The sequence below is a fragment of the Lynx canadensis genome, chromosome A2 (genome assembly GCF_007474595.2).
Source record: "Lynx canadensis isolate LIC74 chromosome A2, mLynCan4.pri.v2, whole genome shotgun sequence".
Classification (NCBI taxonomy): Eukaryota; Metazoa; Chordata; class Mammalia; order Carnivora; family Felidae; genus Lynx; species Lynx canadensis.
Genome location: NC_044304.2, coordinates 144870103 through 144887403, shown reverse-complemented (window position 1 = coordinate 144887403; position 17301 = coordinate 144870103). Strand labels below are relative to the sequence as shown.

The following is a 17301-nucleotide window of genomic DNA, read 5'->3' as shown; positions in this document are numbered from 1 at the left end:
ATGGGCCCATGTGTGCATTCACAGCCACACCCACCCTGGACGGACATGTGAGCAGGAGACATCCTTGTAGGGAAAGGAGCATGGTTTTTGAAATAGACAAAAAGTCTATTTCCTTGAAAAGTCTGTCTTCGAAAAGAACTCTAGTTTTTTTTGGCTGTGACCTTGGTGTTTTAGGAACCTTGGCTAAAAGATCGGGGTGGGAGGGTCCTCCATTCTCATTGCCAGGTCCCTAATCTTTCAACAGGAGTGAAGAGAGAGTGTTGGGCTAAACTGAGATGGCCTGCCCTGCGAGCTTAGCCCACTTCTGCTGAGGCCCACCGGAGAGAGGTGGCCTCTTTCTCTCGCAGAGCCATTTCAAAGCAGCAGGCACGCAAGGCTGCTCGTGACAGCACAGCGTGTGAACGTCACAGACCAGCTCGTGTGTTTGCACCTCCCCTCGTTATGACCTGTACAAACCGTGTCCTCGCCTGATGCATCTCGCGTGTTGTGAGGAGTAAACAGAGTGACCTGTGGCCAGCACTTTGCACGTGGACAGCTTGGAACAAGCCCTTGGGAAGTGCTCACCGTCGCCCGGCCCATGGCTGCTTGCGCCTGGGACCGTGTTTACCCCAAGCCTGTTTATCACGGCCATTTGCCTCCAGATGAGGGGGACGTTGCCACATGTTAGCTAGGGCAGTTTACTGTCTAGGCTGTTTTCTAATCTGTAAAATTGGGATAACGATAGCACCTACTTCTCGGAGTTGCTTCAAGGACGGATTACTTGTATGTAGCATTTTGTTTCCTGCAGATAGTAAGCTGTTGGTAGCCGCTGTTCGTATTGGGCAAATTACGTGTGGCTATAATGCAGTTGCAAGCTTCACATGTATACGTAAAACACGTACCCGGTCAGGATTGCAAACAAGCATATGCAGACACCTCTCCCTCACACTGCCATCCCCCACAGCCAGGAAACCCATATCGGAGGCGGGCCAGAGTCTCTGTGAGACTTGGCTGGGTCCGGGCCCTGGCTCAGATGTCAGGTCCCTGCATTATTGAGCTCAGGAGCCTTTGTCTCCTCCTCATTCCTGGTCCTCCCTTCTCCACGCTCCAGCAGCAGAGGAGAGGAGGGAGGGGACATCTGCCCTGGCTCCCCAACCCCATGGAACAGGCAGCCGCCCCTGGCGGCCGAGGGCTCCCTTGTAGCCAAAAGCAGGCCTTAGCTCTGTACCAGCACCTCTTTAGATGCCCTGCGGGCCTGGGCCCACTCCAGGCTGCGCTGCAGCAGGTGAGGGAGGTGGGGCATTGTCTCCAAAGGGCACGGTGGAGGCCTGATGCCATCTTGTCCCCCCAGGTGCAAGAGAGTCGGGCCTGTCCCTCGGGACTGGAGCTGCCCGCTGTGTTGCTGGAGATGGAGCGGAGCCGGCGGGCCCAGGAACAGGTAGGGGCTGGCCGAGGGGCATGGCAGAGGGCAGTGTGGGCACCCCTTCATGCTCTGGCAATGCGTCTTTTTGTAGCTCCTGTGGGACTTGGAGCTGCTGACTGGGGCGGGGCTGGGCCTCTTCTGGCCCCCCCGGGCCCAGTTCTGCGGTCTGAGGGACCGGGCCCAGTGTGCATGGAGCCAGCGCAGCAAGCCCCGTGGTAGGATGGGTAGGGGCCCCGAGCAGCCGAACAGCTGGGTGAGCAGGGGCATGGCTGAAGGCAAGGGGGTCAGTGTGACGTCAGGGTGATTGTGGTGGGGAGGAAGGTGAATGGGGTGTGGGCTTTGGGCACATATGGACCTGGGTTGGGTCTCTGTTTTGACGCTCCCCGTGGACTGTAAGCCTCTGTTTTCTTAGCTGCAAAATGGGGACGATAGTAGATCTTACTCAGAGGGAGCACCAGTGAACTCATCCATGGAAAGGGTTTAGTGGCACCCAGGACCTGTTAACTACATACAGGCTATTATCATGCTGCAATTAACAACTATCTGCGTCAAATCAACTGCATGGTGACATCTAGAAGCTTTTTTTAAATTTTTTTTTAATGTCTATTTATTTTTGAGAGAGAGAGAGAGAGACAGAGTGTGAGTAGGGGAGAGGCAGAGAGAGAGGGAGACACAGATTCTGAAGCAGGCTCCAGGCTCCGAGCTGTCAGCACAGAGCCTGACACAGGACTTGAACTCACAAACTGTGACATCATGACCTGAGTCGAAGTTGGACACTTAACTGACTGAGCCACCCAGGTACCCCTAGAAGCCTTTAGACATGGCTGCAGCGTGGGAGGAATGCGAGCCTGGCATGGCTCCTGAGGGCAGAGGCACTGATGCCTAGCCCGGGGTGCGCGGACCTTTCCCTTCAGGGCTGGTGGCTGGGCTGACCCGTCTAGGAGGGAGGGTGCTATGGTGACTGGGAACTAGGACCATGCCTCCTAGTCTGATTCCCAGTCACCAGTTGTCCAAGGCGCTCTGGGCAAGTTGACGGCCATCTCTGAGAGCCAAGGCATCCTCAGCTGTAGCAAGAGGGGGTGTTCATGGTGACTGCTAAGGAAGTGTCCAGCTGACATTGTTGGTCACGACTGCGGTCTCATCTGAAGGCTCGAGTGGGCAGGAGAGCTCCATTTCCTCACAAGGAGGGGAAGAGGACAGGGTCGTACATGGGCTTGGATACCAGGAGGAGGGATCATTGGGGGCCACCTTAAAGGCTGCCTACCACACTGGGGAATGATGCCCTGCGGACTAGGGCACCCTCCAACTTTCCAGAGTTCCAGGCCATGCCCATTGCCTCAGGCTGGGGACTCCCTGAGCCAGAACCATCAGCTTCCTGAGGGGTGAGTCTTTCTCTTGGGAAATCCTGTTTGTTTCGTGTTGCCACACAAAAGGGCCAAGCACTGGACCCTCTTTCCTGTCTCCTTCCATGGCCCTGCCTAGCATCTCTTTCTTGGGCCCAAGGCTCATCCTGGGGCCCCCACAGCCCCTGGAAAGGGTGACCCCGAGTTCCAGCTGCTGGGATCCAGTGGTGGGTGCAGGGGCTAGGAGAGGCTGCCCTGCACTGGGGTGGCAGACAGGCTTCCTCCCCCTTCCAGAGCCCATGGGCCGTGGGAGGTGTATCTGAAACAGCCTCTGTACTCCCGCAGGGGGCTGGCGGTAGTCCCATCATCAGCCCTGGATCTGGGTGAAGCTGCGAGTCACAGAGACCCAAGGCGGGCGAGCCCTGCTCTGCCTGCAGAGTCCACACCTGGTACGCAGACACCTTGGCCGGGCGGCCAGACTAGAGCTGGAGGAGGTGGGAAGTCCTCACCCCAAGTGCCAGGATTCCAGTCCCTTCCTCACTCATTCTTTGTCTCATACTTTATATTGGGTGCCAGGAGCACCCAGGGACAACAAGCAGGTTTTATTTTATGTCCTAGTTCCACCTGGTTGGTAGCAGCTGTCCCAGGCACAGGGTCCAGGAGGATTCTGAAGCTAAACTGAGCGGGGGGGTGGGGGGGGGTGCAGAGCGCGCTGGGAAGGACTGTTCACGGAGGCCTAGGGAGGGGGGAACGGAACAGCAGCTCCTGCCCCTGCGTCCTACCCTCGCATCAGACACCCAGAACATACAGAGCACAAGAGAGACTCGGCCCCATTGCTTGGTCCCTGTCACTGAGGAGATCACAGCCTAGCGAGAGCGTGACAGTAAACAGGCAGTTCGAATTCTATGAGATGGACGCTGTGAACCCTGGGCCTATTCATTTAAGTGGAACAGACTCTCCAGTTATTTGTTAAATTAGCCTAGTGTAGCCATAAGCCTTTAATTGTTCCGTCGTGCGCGTGAGAGAAGAGCGAAGTGCCAATGCTTGTTTTTCTGACTGACGGAAAGTTTTACAAATAGAGGGTCTCTTGGGGAAACGGAGATACCAATGACAACATTATAACCAGAGAAATAAACTAGCAAGTAAGACAACAAATCAAACTGTGAGGGGACAGGTTCTGGGGGTTATGTTCCCTGTTCATGGCAATGATTTCTACAGGCTTGGGAGCCTGGTCACAGACTCCTCTGCTCAAAAATTCTTCAAAAGACATTTCTTTTCACAGAGAACATGCCCATTTGGTTACTGTTATGCAATGTGGATGTGTGAATATTCATAAAGATGGAATAGACTTGTGAAAGTTCTCCATTTAGGACCTTATGAAATCAAGTTCTTTTAACTACTTTTAGGGAGGCAGGATGACTCTCCTTCCTCCACAGCTGCAAGGGAGCAGTGACATTTCATTTCTTTTTTTAGATGTCTTTTGTTAATTATGAAACTTGCAGTTTTTAGGCCAGGCTCCAGCCTAAAATTTCATTTCTTGAGTTTCATTTGATTTCACTGTCAGCAACCAAGAAAGAGCGACAGAGGGTTTTTCTTAATAATAGTCAAATAAGGCGTATACAGTAGGTTTCTTTATGGGCCTACGCGGGCCCACCAGGATGAAGGGGGGTGTTCTTACGAGGGCCTGACAAGCTGGCCAACAGACCCTTCCTGCCCCAAAGCATCCTCTGGTGGTTTTGTGGACAGGGGTGTGCAGATTCTTCTAAGGTGTCCTGCCTCAGCTGGGAGGATGAGGAAGATGTGGTCGGCTGCTGGCAGGCAAATCCGACAAGCAGGCACATGACAGGCAACGTGAAGACTAGTGGACCCATGAACTGTCATAGCCTTGGAGTTCAAACATCAGTCCTCAGGGCATCCCCTTCTCTCATGTGCTGGCGACTCCCTAGGCTTCCTGGTTCCAGCTCAGGTGGAATGTCTGTGAGGGGCTGGGGCATGAGCAGAGGGTTCCCGACATTGGTCTTTCTCCCTCAGGCTGCCTACAAGAGCTGAACCCCACCACCAGCTTTGGGGACCCAGGAAGTTCTGAGTTCAAGGTGAAAGAGTCAAAGTGCCCTGGGCAAGGGCCCTCTCGGATTGGGAAGAGCAGGGGTGGGGTCTGCCTGGGAGGAGCCTACTGGGGGGAGGTGGTCCTACCTCCTATAGCCAGGGGGAAGAAGGGACCGCCACTGAAGTACCTTTTACACAACATAAAATAAGTTTAATGAATTCAGGAATCAGGTGAGGACTGTAATGGAAGTGAGGCCCACTAGGACAGCCACTGAGGTCTCCAGGGTCCCTTGGGGGAAGTGGGCCTGGCACGGGGATTCCCTCACAAGCCTGGGACCAAATGCTCTTGCTTCCCAGAACCTGGCCCAGAGGGCAGAGAGGAGACAAGCAGGACCCACAACCCAGAGGCCCTGTCAACAGCCATCCGTGAATGTAGGCGGTCGAAAGCTCACTCAGGGAGCCCCAAGGCTCTCAGGCCTGCCCTCCTGGGGCCTGCCAGAACCCCAGGGTCCCCTGGAGGGGCTGGGCTGGAGCCTGGGCCGAGAGAGAGCAGAACTTCAGAAACTGCTGAGGATTGAGATTCCTCAGAGGCAGAGAGAGGGGGACCCTCAGGAGCAGAACGAAGAGAGCCCCCAGGGTCAGAGAGGGGAAGCCCCCCAGGGGGAGAGCAAAGAAGTTCCTTCGAGACACAGAGAGAAGACACACCAGGGTCAGAGTGCGGAGGCCACTCAGGCTCTGAGGGAGGAGGTCTCTGAGTATCCCAGGTGTGAGGCTCCCCAGAGTGAGAGGAGAGAGTCTCCTCAAGGTCAAAGAGGAAATAGCCCTAAGTGTCAGAGAACGGAGGTTTTCCAGGAGCCACAAGAGCCAGAAATGAAGACCCTTCAGACTTCCCCAGGCCCTAACTGGGAGGTGGCTGAGGGAGAGGTGCCTACACAACCCCCGGAGGAAGGCGGCTCCCTGGGAATTTCTAGGGATCTCTGTAGGTCCCTGGGAGAACAGATGCCACAGCAAAGGGGTAGGGAGAGCCCTGGCTCCGGGGAAAGGGCCGCCCAGCGGCGAGAGTCAGCACCGGGCGCGGGAGAGCAGAGGGCCGCCGGGGAGCGGGTACGGACTCCCCTTCCATCCCCGAGGCCCCCGACCCGGTCGCTGCTCCCAAGCCCAGGGGCCGAGACGCTAGAGGCCCCAAGCACTGGGAGCTCGGGGCAGCAGGAGCGCCCCGCAGCTCCCCGGGGGCACCCAGGGCTGGTGCCCGACCCGCACGGGCTTCAGGACCGGGAAGAAAGCCCAGGCCCGGCGGAGCAGGTGCCGGGCGCCGGCGGGGAGCCGAGGGGCGACGCGGAGGCCCCCAAGGCCACGAAGGCCGCGTGGCCCTGGCCCCCGGGCAGGGAGAAGGCGTCGGCGGGCGTGAGCGCGATGCAGCAGGAAACCGCTCTGCAGCGGCTGCTGGAGCTGCACCGCGCGGCCAGGCGCCGGCGGCGGCAGGATCGCGAGCAGCAGCGGCTCCGGGTGCGTATCCGCACCTGCCTGCCGGCTTGAGGCAGGCGGGGCCCGCCGAGGACCGGCCGACCGGCCGGCCACTGACAGCCGTCTCCCCCCCCCCCCCCCCAGGTCTTGGAATGCCTCTGCATCGCCAGGAACCGCCACTGCCGGGTGCACCCTCTGGGGCCCCCACCCAGCCCAGCTCAGCTCCAGCCACAGGCAAGGCTCCCAGAAGGCGGTGGCGTCACCACTATCTGGGCCAGGGCGGGGGGAACGTGGGGATGGGGGAGGGGAGGGCTGGGTCCGAGCTGGGCGCGCCTCCTGCATGCCTTTGAAGTGCACACTTGCACTGACCCCGACAGAGGGCGGGAGGGGGGCGTCAGTCCGGGTGCTGCCCCCTGCTGGCTCCATCACGCCCGCGGGGTCCAAGGCCGGGGCGCTCAGCGCTCTGCACCGCCCCAGGAGGACGCGGCGGGGCAGCGGCGAGCCCTGCGGCAGCAGCTGCAACAAGTGCATCGGGAGAGGACCCGGCGGCTGCGGGCCCTCGGGGCCAGGTGAGGGGGAGGATGGGGAGGCTTATGGGGCGATCTTCCTCGAGAGGAAGAGAGAGGGAGAGCGAGAGGGAGAGCGAGCGAGATGGTTCTCTTTCTCGGACATCTGGAATAACCGGCCACTCTCTTTCAGGAACACCCAGAACTTCCAGCAGTTACTGTGGCCTCACACTGAGGACCCTTTGCCAGGAGAGGAGCCCTCGCCCTTCGCAGCCCCATCTAGTCATTGCTGAATCCTCAAAGGGATGATTAAAGAGATGAGGATTAAAGAAAAAGCAAGTGCAGGTTAGAGGGAGTTCCAAGAAAGGCCCCGAACGCTGCCTCGGGGCCTGGGAGGGCCAGAAACACACACAGCAGCTCAGTCCCACTAGAAGGCGTGTTATTTCGTCTTCCCTCCCCTAACTCCACTGCCCGGCCAAGGTCAGAGAGCCAGGTCCCGGGGGTCAAGCAGTGCGAAGGCCCCATTCTTTCGGAAGAATGATTCGATGCGGCACATCTTACAGGAGACCAGTTCTTGCTTCACCGGGGGGCCTGGGAAAAAATGTCAGAGGCCAGGAATGATGGGTCCTGGGAAAGGGAACTTGGCCAGAGCATGGGAGCCCTGCCTTCCTAGCCCTAGGAATCTGCCTGTATTGTATCCACTTTGTATCCTTTGTGAAGGAATAAAAAGTGCTTCTGAGGAATGGGAGCTGTGGGCAAAGGAAGGAGCTGGCTGGGTGCCCAGATCAGCAGTGAGGGCAGAACCAGCCAGTCAGCCATGTGCCATTATTTCCCCCACCTCAGGGTCCTCTGCAGAGTGGGTGGTGGGACACCCAGCACTGCTTATCATAGGGACAGAGCTAAACTCTCTGGGAGAGACAGGGCTTCCATCTACCTCCTGTTCCCCTGGGACTTGCTTCCTGCTTTTATTGGAAAACTCTTTCCTCTCCCTTTAGCACCCTGGGGAAAGTGGGGGGAATTTTTTAGGCAAAATGTCAACTGTGTTTATCCCAACCATCTACCTGTGGATGGCATTCAAGCCTGTGGAGAAAAACCCATGACTTTGTAGTCTCACTTGAAATTCATGACCACAAATAGCAAAGGGACGGACGCAGCATCACCCAGCAATCCCGCAACACTCCCCGGTGTAGTCCCTTTCCCATGCCATAACTTCATCTCCCACTACACCGCTATCTCCCCACTCTCTTCCCTGATGAGAAAAAGCCTCCCAGAAAAAGCAGACTCAGTCCAGATGGATAGCCTTCCCACCAAAACTGTCTCCCCTACCCTTCTCTGTGCCCCTGGCCGCTCCTGTCAGATTCCAGCATCTGGAGATCCCTGGATGAGCTTGTCCCACCTCAGGCTTTAAATAGCACCTATATTCTGCTGCCCCCCAATATGCACTTCAGCTCCGACCGCACTCCGGAGGGGGGACTTGCGTACACAGCCACTGCATTGGCACCTCCAGCATGGCCGGGGCTGATCTGTCTTCACACCCCCTCCAGCCCTGCTCCTCTGTCTTCCCTGTCCAGCTGCTTGAGCCAAACACCTGCGCTTCGCCATGGCTTTCTTTCTCCTTCTGTCATTCAATCCATCAGTAGGCTTCAGGGATTCTTCCTCCAAAACATAGCCTGAATCTACCTCAGCTCTACTGCTAATCACCCTAGCCCAAGCCATTATCCTCCCTGCCAGGATAACTCAAAATAGATGCAGACCTCATCTGCCAGAGCGGATTCTTTCTCTGAAAAATCCATTACTTACAGAACAGTTAGTATCCTATCAGTACCATTCACCTGCTTAAAGCTCTCCACGGCTTCCTCTCCCACTTGGGTTCCTCCATTGTGTCACTTAGCTTCCAGCCCTTAGGTCGGTCCTCCGAGACCCATCTAAAACGTCTCATGCCCCCTGCCCCTCTCTCCCATCACTCCCTAGTCTCGTCATGGAACCTGTCCTTCTCAGATGTTTCCTTTGTCTTATGTTTACAGCCTGGACCCCCCGCGAGAATGGACACCCCCATCCGTGTGTCTTGTGTGCCTAGGGCCGACAGCATGGCCTGGCTCATGGCAGGAGCTCTGTGTTTGTGAAGTGAATAATCTCTGGGAGGTTGGGGCTCACCCAGCTGCCAGCCGTATATGAAGTTGGTGGTGATGGGGAAGAGGTAGCGCATCTCTGGCACGTCCAGTTTTCGGGTGTTGAGGTAGCGGTAGCGCCCCTGGAAGTCGTGGGAGATGCCTTCGTACAGCAGGGCCCGGGTGGCAGGCAGCACCGGATACATTTCGGACTGAATGGGCGTCTCCAGGGGAGGGCCGGGGGTCTTGGAAGGCACCGCTTTGGGGGCAGGTGGGGGCGAGAGTGGGGCTTTGGGGTGCAGGGTGGGCAGCGCGAGGGGTAGGCGGGCTGCAGCCTTAGCCTTCTGCTTGGCCTTCACCGTCGACCCGTACTTGCAGTGCCATTCACAGCGAAACATCTTCTCCCTCAGATATTCCTCCTTCCAGAAGTTCTGCCGCAGCGTATCCATGTTGAGTTGCCGCGACATGGTAGCAAGGGCAGGAGAGGTAGCAGGGTGGCTGCAGCTGAGGGGTGAACACAGGAGGCAGAGTCCTTCGGACAGCAGGTGGCTGCCACGGACAGTCACCCGGCAACCAGGCCTCACCTCACATAGGGCCAGGGTTCTATTTGCCATGCCCTTAGCAGACCACAAGCAGACCTTGATCCACAGGCAGCCTCAGGCCAGGGCCCGCCGGAGAAAGGCCTCGATCTCCAAACCTCTTGCGGGATCCGGGCTCAGTCTCGTATCACAGGCCTTTAGGTTTCCTGTGTTTCTGCTTCCAGCCCCTTGGGGTCAGGTCCCCTCCCAGCCCAATAGAGACTGAAGTGGGGGAGCCAGAGGCCTGGACACAAGCCTCCTCCCGCTCCTCCCCACCAGAGCTGGTCACTTGATTCAGAGGACCCATCCCTGAGTTATGACCTCCTGGGACAATCTTCCTGGTGCAACTCTTCTATGCCTATATCTTTGGCAGAAGCTTTTCCAGCCCTGCCAGTCGAATCTCCCCAACAGCCTCATCCCACGCGTGTCCTTTCTAGCACCCAGCCTCAGTTTGGAGAGAAACAATAACGTTACTTTAATTTAACATCAACAATGACACCGTGTAACAGCACAGGGAAGAGGTGGTGGAGAGAAGACACTCAGGCTTCCTGTTCCCTAACCAGCCTTGGCTTTAATGGCAGAGCCCCAGCAACCTGGAAGCACCTCACCTAGCCTCTTAATGGAGTGGGCAGGGGCACGGGAATTGGAAATCAGAGGCTCAAAACTCACAGAAGGACTGAGGGCAAGCCTGGGGAGGAGCTGCCTGGCTGTAGGGAGGGCCCTAGCGCAGGTCTTCGGCTGTGAACATGCCCCGGGCCCGGCGCAGGATGGAGTCCTTGGCGGCATCATAGGGGTGCTCCTTGGACGGGATCTCCAGGACGGCTGGGATGGAGCGCTGGTGGGCGTCGAGCGCGTGCCGCACCATCTCTGCGATGTACTGGTTGATGAGGATAATGCCGATGTCATCCCGGTTTAGAAACTGCCTGTTGGGAGAAATGAGAAGGGAGCCCACTCCGAGGTGGTGAGGCCGGGCGGCGGAGGCAAATGTGCTTGACCCAGCGAGTGCAGAGGCCAAGGGCAAAGGCTGCTAGACCGAACTCTCTCCATTCTAACCAGAACCAACTTCACTCAAAATCTAGGGGCCCTGGCTGTCAGGGGTAACTTCCACCTCCCCTGCTTGGAAGGCTCCCAAGTGAGCTGGTGCTGAAGATTAGGGCACCGGCTGATGTGACCTGTACGCTGCGTTTGTGGGAAAAAGAGAGAGGATAAGAATATATATGTCTGTCCCTAGTATGTACATTTAAAAAAGCAGGAAGATAAGGAATTAAGCGCTTCCAGGGGCGGAGAAGGGAGGTAAGGAAGTGGAAATAGATGGGGGTAGGAGTGATACTTCTCAATATGTATACCTTTGAAATATTAATTTGCAAACCACACGAATACCTTAACTTTTCAAAGGAAAACAATTTCTTTAAAGGGGCTGATGAGACCACTAAAGGCCTTAAGGTCTATGCTGAAGTTTGGCATGAGCTAAGAATACAACATAGGAAGAGGAAAATCATCCTTTCCCCACAGAGAGGACCTAGCACTGGGATCTTCCTTTCTTGTAATCACCCAGGCATTAATATATTAAAAACGACTGGAGCGCCTGGATAGCTTAGTCAGTTAAGCAACCGATTCTTGGTTTCAGTTCAGGTCATGATCTCACAGTTTGTGGGATGGAGCCCTGTGTTGTGCTCTGTGCTGACACTGCAGGGCCTGCTTGGGATTCTCTCTCTCTCTCTCTCTCTCTCTCTCTGTCTCCCTCCCTCCCTCCCCTGCTCACACACTGGCATGAGCTCCCTCTCTCTCAAAATAAATAAACATTAAAAAAATATATATCTATATATAAAACTATTTTTGCTGAGCACTTGCTCTGTGCCAGGCACGAGGGCCAGTTAGACTTGATGACTGATCTCTGGGTCCCTTTGGATGGAAACATGGAATGGTCTTGGAGTAAAATCTGTCCTTCTCCTATGACAACTTGGATCACTTTACCAGAATGCTTAGAGATCAGGCCAGTTCAGGGCCTATCATCCCCAGGCAGCAGGATCCAGTCTCAGCCAGCAGCTCAAGGCTGGACTGTTTAGGGGAAAACAGGGGAGAGTGGTTTGTTCCTAAGACTTGGCAACAGGGACCTTAGAGAAGGGGTGAGAAAGCACAGGGGGCTGGCATCCTGGTTTCAAGCCACCAGGACACCTCCTGAGTTAAGGGACATGCCCACATCCACACTATGAAGCTATCACTCTTGACCCAGAGCGGGAAATGAGGACTTCAAATGCAAGGTCTTTTTGCTAAATTCACTTATTCTAGTGGCTTTTTAAAAAGATTCTTTAAAAAAAGGTTTTTTTTATTTTATTTATTTTTGGGAGGGAGGGAGGGAGAGAGAGAGAGAGAGAGAACAAACAAGTTGGGGAAGGGCAGAGAGCGAGGGAAACACAAAATCTGAAGCAGGCTCCAGACTCTGAACTGTCAGCACAGAATTCCACGTGGGGCTCGAACACACGAACCGGGAGATCATGACCTGAGCCGAAGTCGGGCGCTCAATTAACTAAGCCACCCAGGCACAAACCCCCCCTTTTTAAAAAAATTTCATTTATTTTTGAGAGAGAGAGAGAGAGAGAGAGAGAGAGAGAGAGAGAGACAGAGTGCAAGTCGGGGAGGGGAAAAGATTCTTACATTCTCTGTACTGATCATGCCATACACACATGAAGTTTTTCTTCTTTTGATTAAAAAAAAAAAAAAGGCAAGGTCTTAGCACAAAGTAGGATACAGTCCTAATATTCTGCAGGCTATGCTCAGGACAATGGGAAATTCCAAGACTGAAGAGTGTGGACCTGGCTTAAGAGAGTTGGGCCTAGGGTTCAAATCTCCACTCCCTCTCTTCCAAATGGCGTGACTTTGGAATGTGCCTTAACCTCTCTGAGCTTTAGTTTTCCCACTTGTACGTGGGAATAATAACCCCTACCTTACAGGATGATTGTGAGCCTCTGAAGGGCATGAAAATACAAGAAAGCCCGACCCCACTGCCTAGGTGTTCGCTCAGTGTGTGGTTCCTTTAGGGGTCAACTCCCAAAAGAGCTGAGGCAGGTCCCAGGGGCCGGTTGGGCCGAGGGGCGGCGCCTGTCACGAGCTCTGTTCCCCTTCTTTCCTGACACACAGTCATATGAGGGATGAGCTCGTGGACCTGACATAACCCGGGTCCCCCAGAGTGCAGAAAGAGAACTTGGGGCACAGAGGCCTCCCCGGAAGGGCGGCCGGACCGACTTCCTTGACCCTCGAGGGCAGGGTCTGGAAGCCCCTCTCAGGCCCCGACTGCCGGGTCTCCGAGCTGCCCCCACCTATTCCCCTCGCTCCGACCCGAAGCAGAGGGACCCATTCAGGCCTCACGGGCTACCGTACCGGAAAGTGTCTTCGATCTCATTGATGGTTGTATCCTTCTCCACCACCAGGAAATTAGGGTGGCGGTTCTTGTTAAGCTCCCCTATGCCGCCCAGGAGGAAGCCAGTAACTGTGTCCTCGTCTCCGATCACCGCAATTAGCTTCCCCCTACCCGCCATTCTCGCAGACAGGTAGAGCTCAGTAGAGACGGCTTGAAGTCCCCGAAGCCCCACCCGCGCAGTGCGCCGCCTTTTCAATCGCACCTCCACCCTTTAGACCTGCGCAGTTCAACACTCCGCCTCCGGAACATGCGTATTAATAGAAACACGGCCTCAATCTGAATACGCCTGCGCCGTAAAGAGAGGCCCGAACCTGGGGACTACGAGTCCCAGAAGGACGTGCGGCATCACGGACTCACGCAGGCGCGTTCCATCGCTCGTTCAGTAAACCTGTTGAACCTAGCGCTGTTAGACCCTGAGACCTCAGAAGAAAAGACGTAGTTTCTGTTCTCGAGGGTAAGGTCCGAGCCTGAACCGTGTACGTTAAGTCTTTAACTATGGCACACAGTTAACGACCAGTACATATTTGTTTAGTAGATAAAAGATTGAACAAGTTAATGGTGACACTGACTAGGGAGGTAGGGCTTCAAGTGAACAGGCAGTTACAAAGCGGTTGGTTAATGCTAAAATATGAGAAGTACATGGAAGCATCCACTGAAGGCGTAACTAACCCACAGAGGGGTGGGGGAAGGGTGCTCAAAGACGGTCGTCAGAAGGATGCAGGGGATAGAAATAAGGACAAGAGAGTGTTCTAGGTAAGAGGAACAGCATATGCAAAGGCTTAGCGACTAGAGAGCACGAGTGCCCTCAAGAAGAGTTAAAGAATCTGGAAGTTATCCTGAGGACAAATTATCCTGAAGCCACTGGAAGATGGTGTCCTGAGGCAGGTGTTCTAGAGCTAGTGCTGTTCCGGTGCTGTGTGCAGAGGCAAGACTGCAGGAGGATACCACTGTGGTAAGAGATAATGGTGGCCAGAACTCAGGCTGTGATAATGGAAATGTGGAGATGGAGTCAAGAGATATTTATTTAGAGACAGAATGGGCAAAACTGGTTTTCAGGTTGGATGTGTTTGGGGAGTGAGAGACCCAGGTGACCCCTGGCTTTCTGGCCATTGCAACTGGGTGGATGGCAGTAACATTCCTGAGAGAGTAAGCTCTGTGAAATACAGACTGAAAGAGAAAGGTCCAGCTTTCCTCCTCCATTTTAACAAACAGGCATCCTGGTGTTCAGCATGTGGTTTGTGAGTTTAGAGTGCTTGAAACCTCCAGATGGTCTCATGTAGTGGTTATTTGTATGATTGGCTTGGGATATGGGCACACCTGGTTTGAATCTTGGCCCCACTATGTAGAGGCATGATTTTTGGGTTTATCAGCAAAATTTTCAAGGCCTTGAGTTCTTCAGATAATAGTATGCCCACCTGATAGGGCTGTTGGGATTAAGTGAGATAGAGCCCTTAAATGTTCAGCACCCAGGGCCATACTGTGCTTGGGGAAGAGCAGCTGGCTGTCTGTAGACACACAGGTGGAAGGCAGCTGATGCTGAGGAGGCCAGCAGGCCATCTGGGAAAGTGCTCACATCTGGAGTTAGTGGGGAGGGAGGGCAGAGAATGAGGAAGGGTGGGTGTAGCACCACCCGATTTAGTGCCTGGCACAGAACTGGCCCACAATGGTCACAGATGGCAGGGTACTTAAGAGAATGCATCCTGCCTTTAGTGGTTATAACAGGTGAAGTGAGGAGCTGGGTACATTTATCATTCAACCAGCGTTTATCACATGTGGCCCTGAAGAGGCTGAGGACGCAAGATAAAGTATGATTTCTGTTCTCAAGGAGCTCCCTGCAGGATGGAGGGGAGGGTGAAAAAAATATCACAAGGAGGAGGTCAGACATACAATAAAGAGAGGCCCTGGTGGGGCACCTGGGTGGCTCAGCCAGTTAAGTGTCTCACTCAAGTCATGGTCTAGCGGTTCGTGGGTTAGAGCCCCATGTCAGGCTCTGCACTGGTGGTGCGGAGCCTGCTTAGGATTCTCTCTCTCTCTCCCCCTTTCTCTCTGCCCCTCCTGCCTGCTCGTTCACTTGCTCTCTCGAAAGAAAGAAATTTAAAAAAAATAAAGAGGCCCTGGAGGGGCCTTAAGGGGGCAGGATTCAGAGCAAGGAGGAGGAAAGGAAAGAAGAAACTTGAAAAGGAGCAAGGAGGCACATAGGCTACCGAGTAGAAAGGCGAGGAGGGTAGTTCAGAGCTGGGCCACCACTGTGTGCTGAAATGTCCAGGACAGGTCTAGAGGTGAGGGATCAGGGGCGCCTGGGTGGCGCAGTCGGTTAAGCGTCCGACTTCAGCCAGGTCATGATCTCGCGGTCCGTGAGTTCGAGCCCCGCGTCAGGCTCTGGGCTGATGGCTCGGAGCCTGGAGCCTGTTTCCGATTCTGTGTCTCCCTCTCTCTCTGCCCCTCCCCCGTTCATGCTCTGTCTCTCTCTGTCCCAAAAATAAAATAAAAAATAAAATAAAAAAAAAGAGGTGAGGGATCAATTGAGTGAAATGCTTCTTTGCCCTGCTCTAGCTACTGAGTTACTCATTTGTCACACCTGTCTGTATTAGACCTTCCAGGGTCAGGGAGCCCAGGCTTATGGGGAGGAGGGTCTGTAGACACAAGGTCACAGATCAGTGTGATAACACAGGCATAGATGTCCCCCTGAGATGGTTTGGGAGCTGGGGGGCAGATCCAGGAGGGGCAGAGAGGGGGCCAGGAAGATGAGGAGAGTGGAGAGGCAAGGGTGTTGCCAGGCACTGGCCCAGACTGCCTCATGGGTGCCCAGGAAGCTAGAAGCTGTGAGAGTTTGAAGCGGAGGGTGTGGTGGAGAGAGGGCACACTGACTCAGGACTTCTTGCATGAACAGGTTGGGGAAGCTGGTGTGTGAATCTGGAGGCGTTAAAGGCCTGGGTAGAAGGGTAGATGTTAGCCCGGAACAGGAGGGAGCTGTGGACTGGCCTCAAGCCAGAGAGGGGCAGATTCCTATAATGTGAGCCTCTCAGGCTGCAGTGTCCAGGGTGGGCCGGGATGGCTAAGGGGAGGGGCTGGCAGGCCAGTGAGACTAGTTAAGAGGCTAGTGGTCCAGGAAGATTAGTGGGCCAGGAAGGCTAAGTGACAAGGCTGTAGGGCCAGGAAGACTAGTTCAGAGGTTGGTGACCAGAGAGACCAAGTGAAGTGACTTTTAGGCCAGGGAAGCTAGTAAAAGGCTGATGGGCCAGGGAAACTAGTTAAGCACTGGTGGAACAGGGAGACTAGTTAAGGGGCTGGTGGGCCAGGGAGGGTAAATGAACAGATTGCTTGGCCATGGAGACAAGTGAAGAATCTGGTGGACCTGGGGGGCCAGTTAAGAGGCCAGTGAATCAGGGAAGTTAAGTTTAGAGGCTGGCGGAGCAGAGTGTCTACGGGAAGAGGCTGTCGAGCCCAGAAGGCTAGTTCAGAGGTGGTAGCCAGGGAGGCCAAGAGAAGAGCCTGGTGGGTAAGTGAAGAGGCTGGTGGGATAGAGAGACTAGTTTAGATGCTGATGGGCCACAAAGCCTAGTCTAAGAGCTGGTAGGACAGATACTAGTGAAAAGGCCAGTGGGCCATGGAGACTGGTTAAGAGGCTGATGGGTCAGGGAGACTAGTTCAGAGGTTTGCAGGCCAGGGAGGCTAGTGAAGATGCTGGTAGGCCAGGGAGAATAGTGACTATGCTGATGGGCCAAGAAGGCTAGTTACAAATAAGGTACTTGTGAGGGGGCTGGCAGTTAGGGAGACTAAGAGGCTGGTGGGCCAGGGAGGCTAAGGGAGGAGGCTTGTGAACTAAGGAGGCTAAGGGAGGAGGCTGTGGGCCTGGGAGACCAGGTAAGAAGCTGGTGGCCGGGGAGGCTATGAGAAGAGGCTGGTGGGTCAGAGAGGAGGCTAAGGGAAGAGGCAGGGGCCCTCAAGACTTGTCAGTGGCCCGAGGGCCAGGGAGACTAGTTCAGAGGTTTGCAGGTGGGGGAGAACAGATAAGCTGGTGGACCAGGGAGACTAGTTAAGAGGCCAGGGGAGCTAACTGAAGAGGTGGTGGGCCTAGGAGATGAGTTCAGAGGTTTGTGGGCCAGGAAGGTAAGGAAAGAGATCAGGCTAGGGTGACTAGTTAGGGGCTGGTTTAGGTTGGGGTCCTGAGCAAGGTCCAAACTGCTGGTGGGGCCAGAGCAGGTCCAGATCTGACCCTGGACTTAGCTGGATTAAACGTTCCAGGGTTTGCGTGGGATTCTGCCTGCCTGCTGGGTGAGGAACATTTCTGTTGGAGTCTGTGCTGTTTTAAGGACCTAGTTTGTTGAGAGTCTTTGAGGTCAGGCTAAAGGGAAGCCTGCCAGTAGTCATAGGGCAGTCTTCCAGAACACAGTGTTCACCTCCCTCTCCCACCCACCAGCTCTCTAGGAGTCTGA

General features: G+C 55.0%; 3 protein-coding genes and 1 long non-coding RNA gene across 4 annotated transcripts; 2 read left to right on the top strand and 2 right to left on the bottom strand.

Moving 5' to 3' along the window:
- Positions 1-254: 254 nt before the first annotated feature.
- LOC115509163 (glutenin, high molecular weight subunit PW212-like) lies at positions 255-6623 on the top strand. The gene is made up of 9 exons (XM_032592505.1): positions 255-762; positions 1331-1417; positions 1494-1655; positions 2717-2784; positions 3091-3194; positions 4777-4838; positions 5149-6297; positions 6400-6545; positions 6608-6623. Exons 1-9 carry the CDS (start codon positions 661-663, stop codon positions 6621-6623), a joined length of 1896 nt encoding a protein of 631 aa, XP_032448396.1. The 5' UTR covers positions 255-660.
- A 52-nt stretch (positions 6624-6675) lies between these two features.
- On the top strand, positions 6676-7509 carry LOC116737945. The gene is made up of 2 exons (XR_004343307.1): positions 6676-6824; positions 6955-7509. It is a non-coding gene; the product is annotated as an uncharacterized LOC116737945 (long non-coding RNA).
- On the bottom strand, positions 7219-9794 carry ATP6V1FNB (ATP6V1F neighbor). Its single transcript, XM_030308404.2, has 2 exons — positions 8916-9794; positions 7219-7352 (listed from the first exon to the last, which is right to left on the bottom strand). The coding sequence occupies exons 1-2, from the start codon at positions 9481-9483 to the stop codon at positions 7243-7245; spliced, it is 678 nt and encodes a 225-aa protein (XP_030164264.1). The 5' UTR covers positions 9484-9794; the 3' UTR covers positions 7219-7242.
- A 103-nt stretch (positions 9795-9897) lies between these two features.
- ATP6V1F (ATPase H+ transporting V1 subunit F) lies at positions 9898-13091 on the bottom strand. Its single transcript, XM_030308405.2, has 2 exons — positions 12826-13091; positions 9898-10370 (listed from the first exon to the last, which is right to left on the bottom strand). Exons 1-2 carry the CDS (start codon positions 12981-12983, stop codon positions 10169-10171), a joined length of 360 nt encoding a protein of 119 aa, XP_030164265.1. The 5' UTR covers positions 12984-13091; the 3' UTR covers positions 9898-10168.
- Positions 13092-17301: the final 4210 nt, after the last annotated feature.

Bases quoted from the DNA above. Each gene is read 5' to 3' on its own strand.
- ATP6V1FNB (XM_030308404.2), bottom strand. From the start codon at position 9,483: ATGGCAAATAGAACCCTGGCCCTATGTGAGGTGAGGCCTGGTTGCCGG. The intron at 7,353-8,915 runs GTGAGCCCCAAC...ATTTTTTCCCAG, and splicing joins CATATACGGCTGGCAGCTGG to GCCCCCCGGTGAAGCAAGAA.
- ATP6V1F (XM_030308405.2), bottom strand. From the start codon at position 12,983: ATGGCGGGTAGGGGGAAGCTAATTGCGGTGATCGGAGACGAGGACACA. The intron at 10,371-12,825 runs GTACGGTAGCCC...TTCTCCCAACAG, and splicing joins GAGATCGAAGACACTTTCCG to GCAGTTTCTAAACCGGGATG.
- LOC115509163 (XM_032592505.1), top strand. From the start codon at position 661: ATGTTAGCTAGGGCAGTTTACTGTCTAGGCTGTTTTCTAATCTGTAAA. The intron at 763-1,330 runs GTATGTAGCATT...TTGTCCCCCCAG, and splicing joins GCTTCAAGGACGGATTACTT to GTGCAAGAGAGTCGGGCCTG. The intron at 3,195-4,776 runs GTACGCAGACAC...TTTCTCCCTCAG, and splicing joins GCCTGCAGAGTCCACACCTG to GCTGCCTACAAGAGCTGAAC.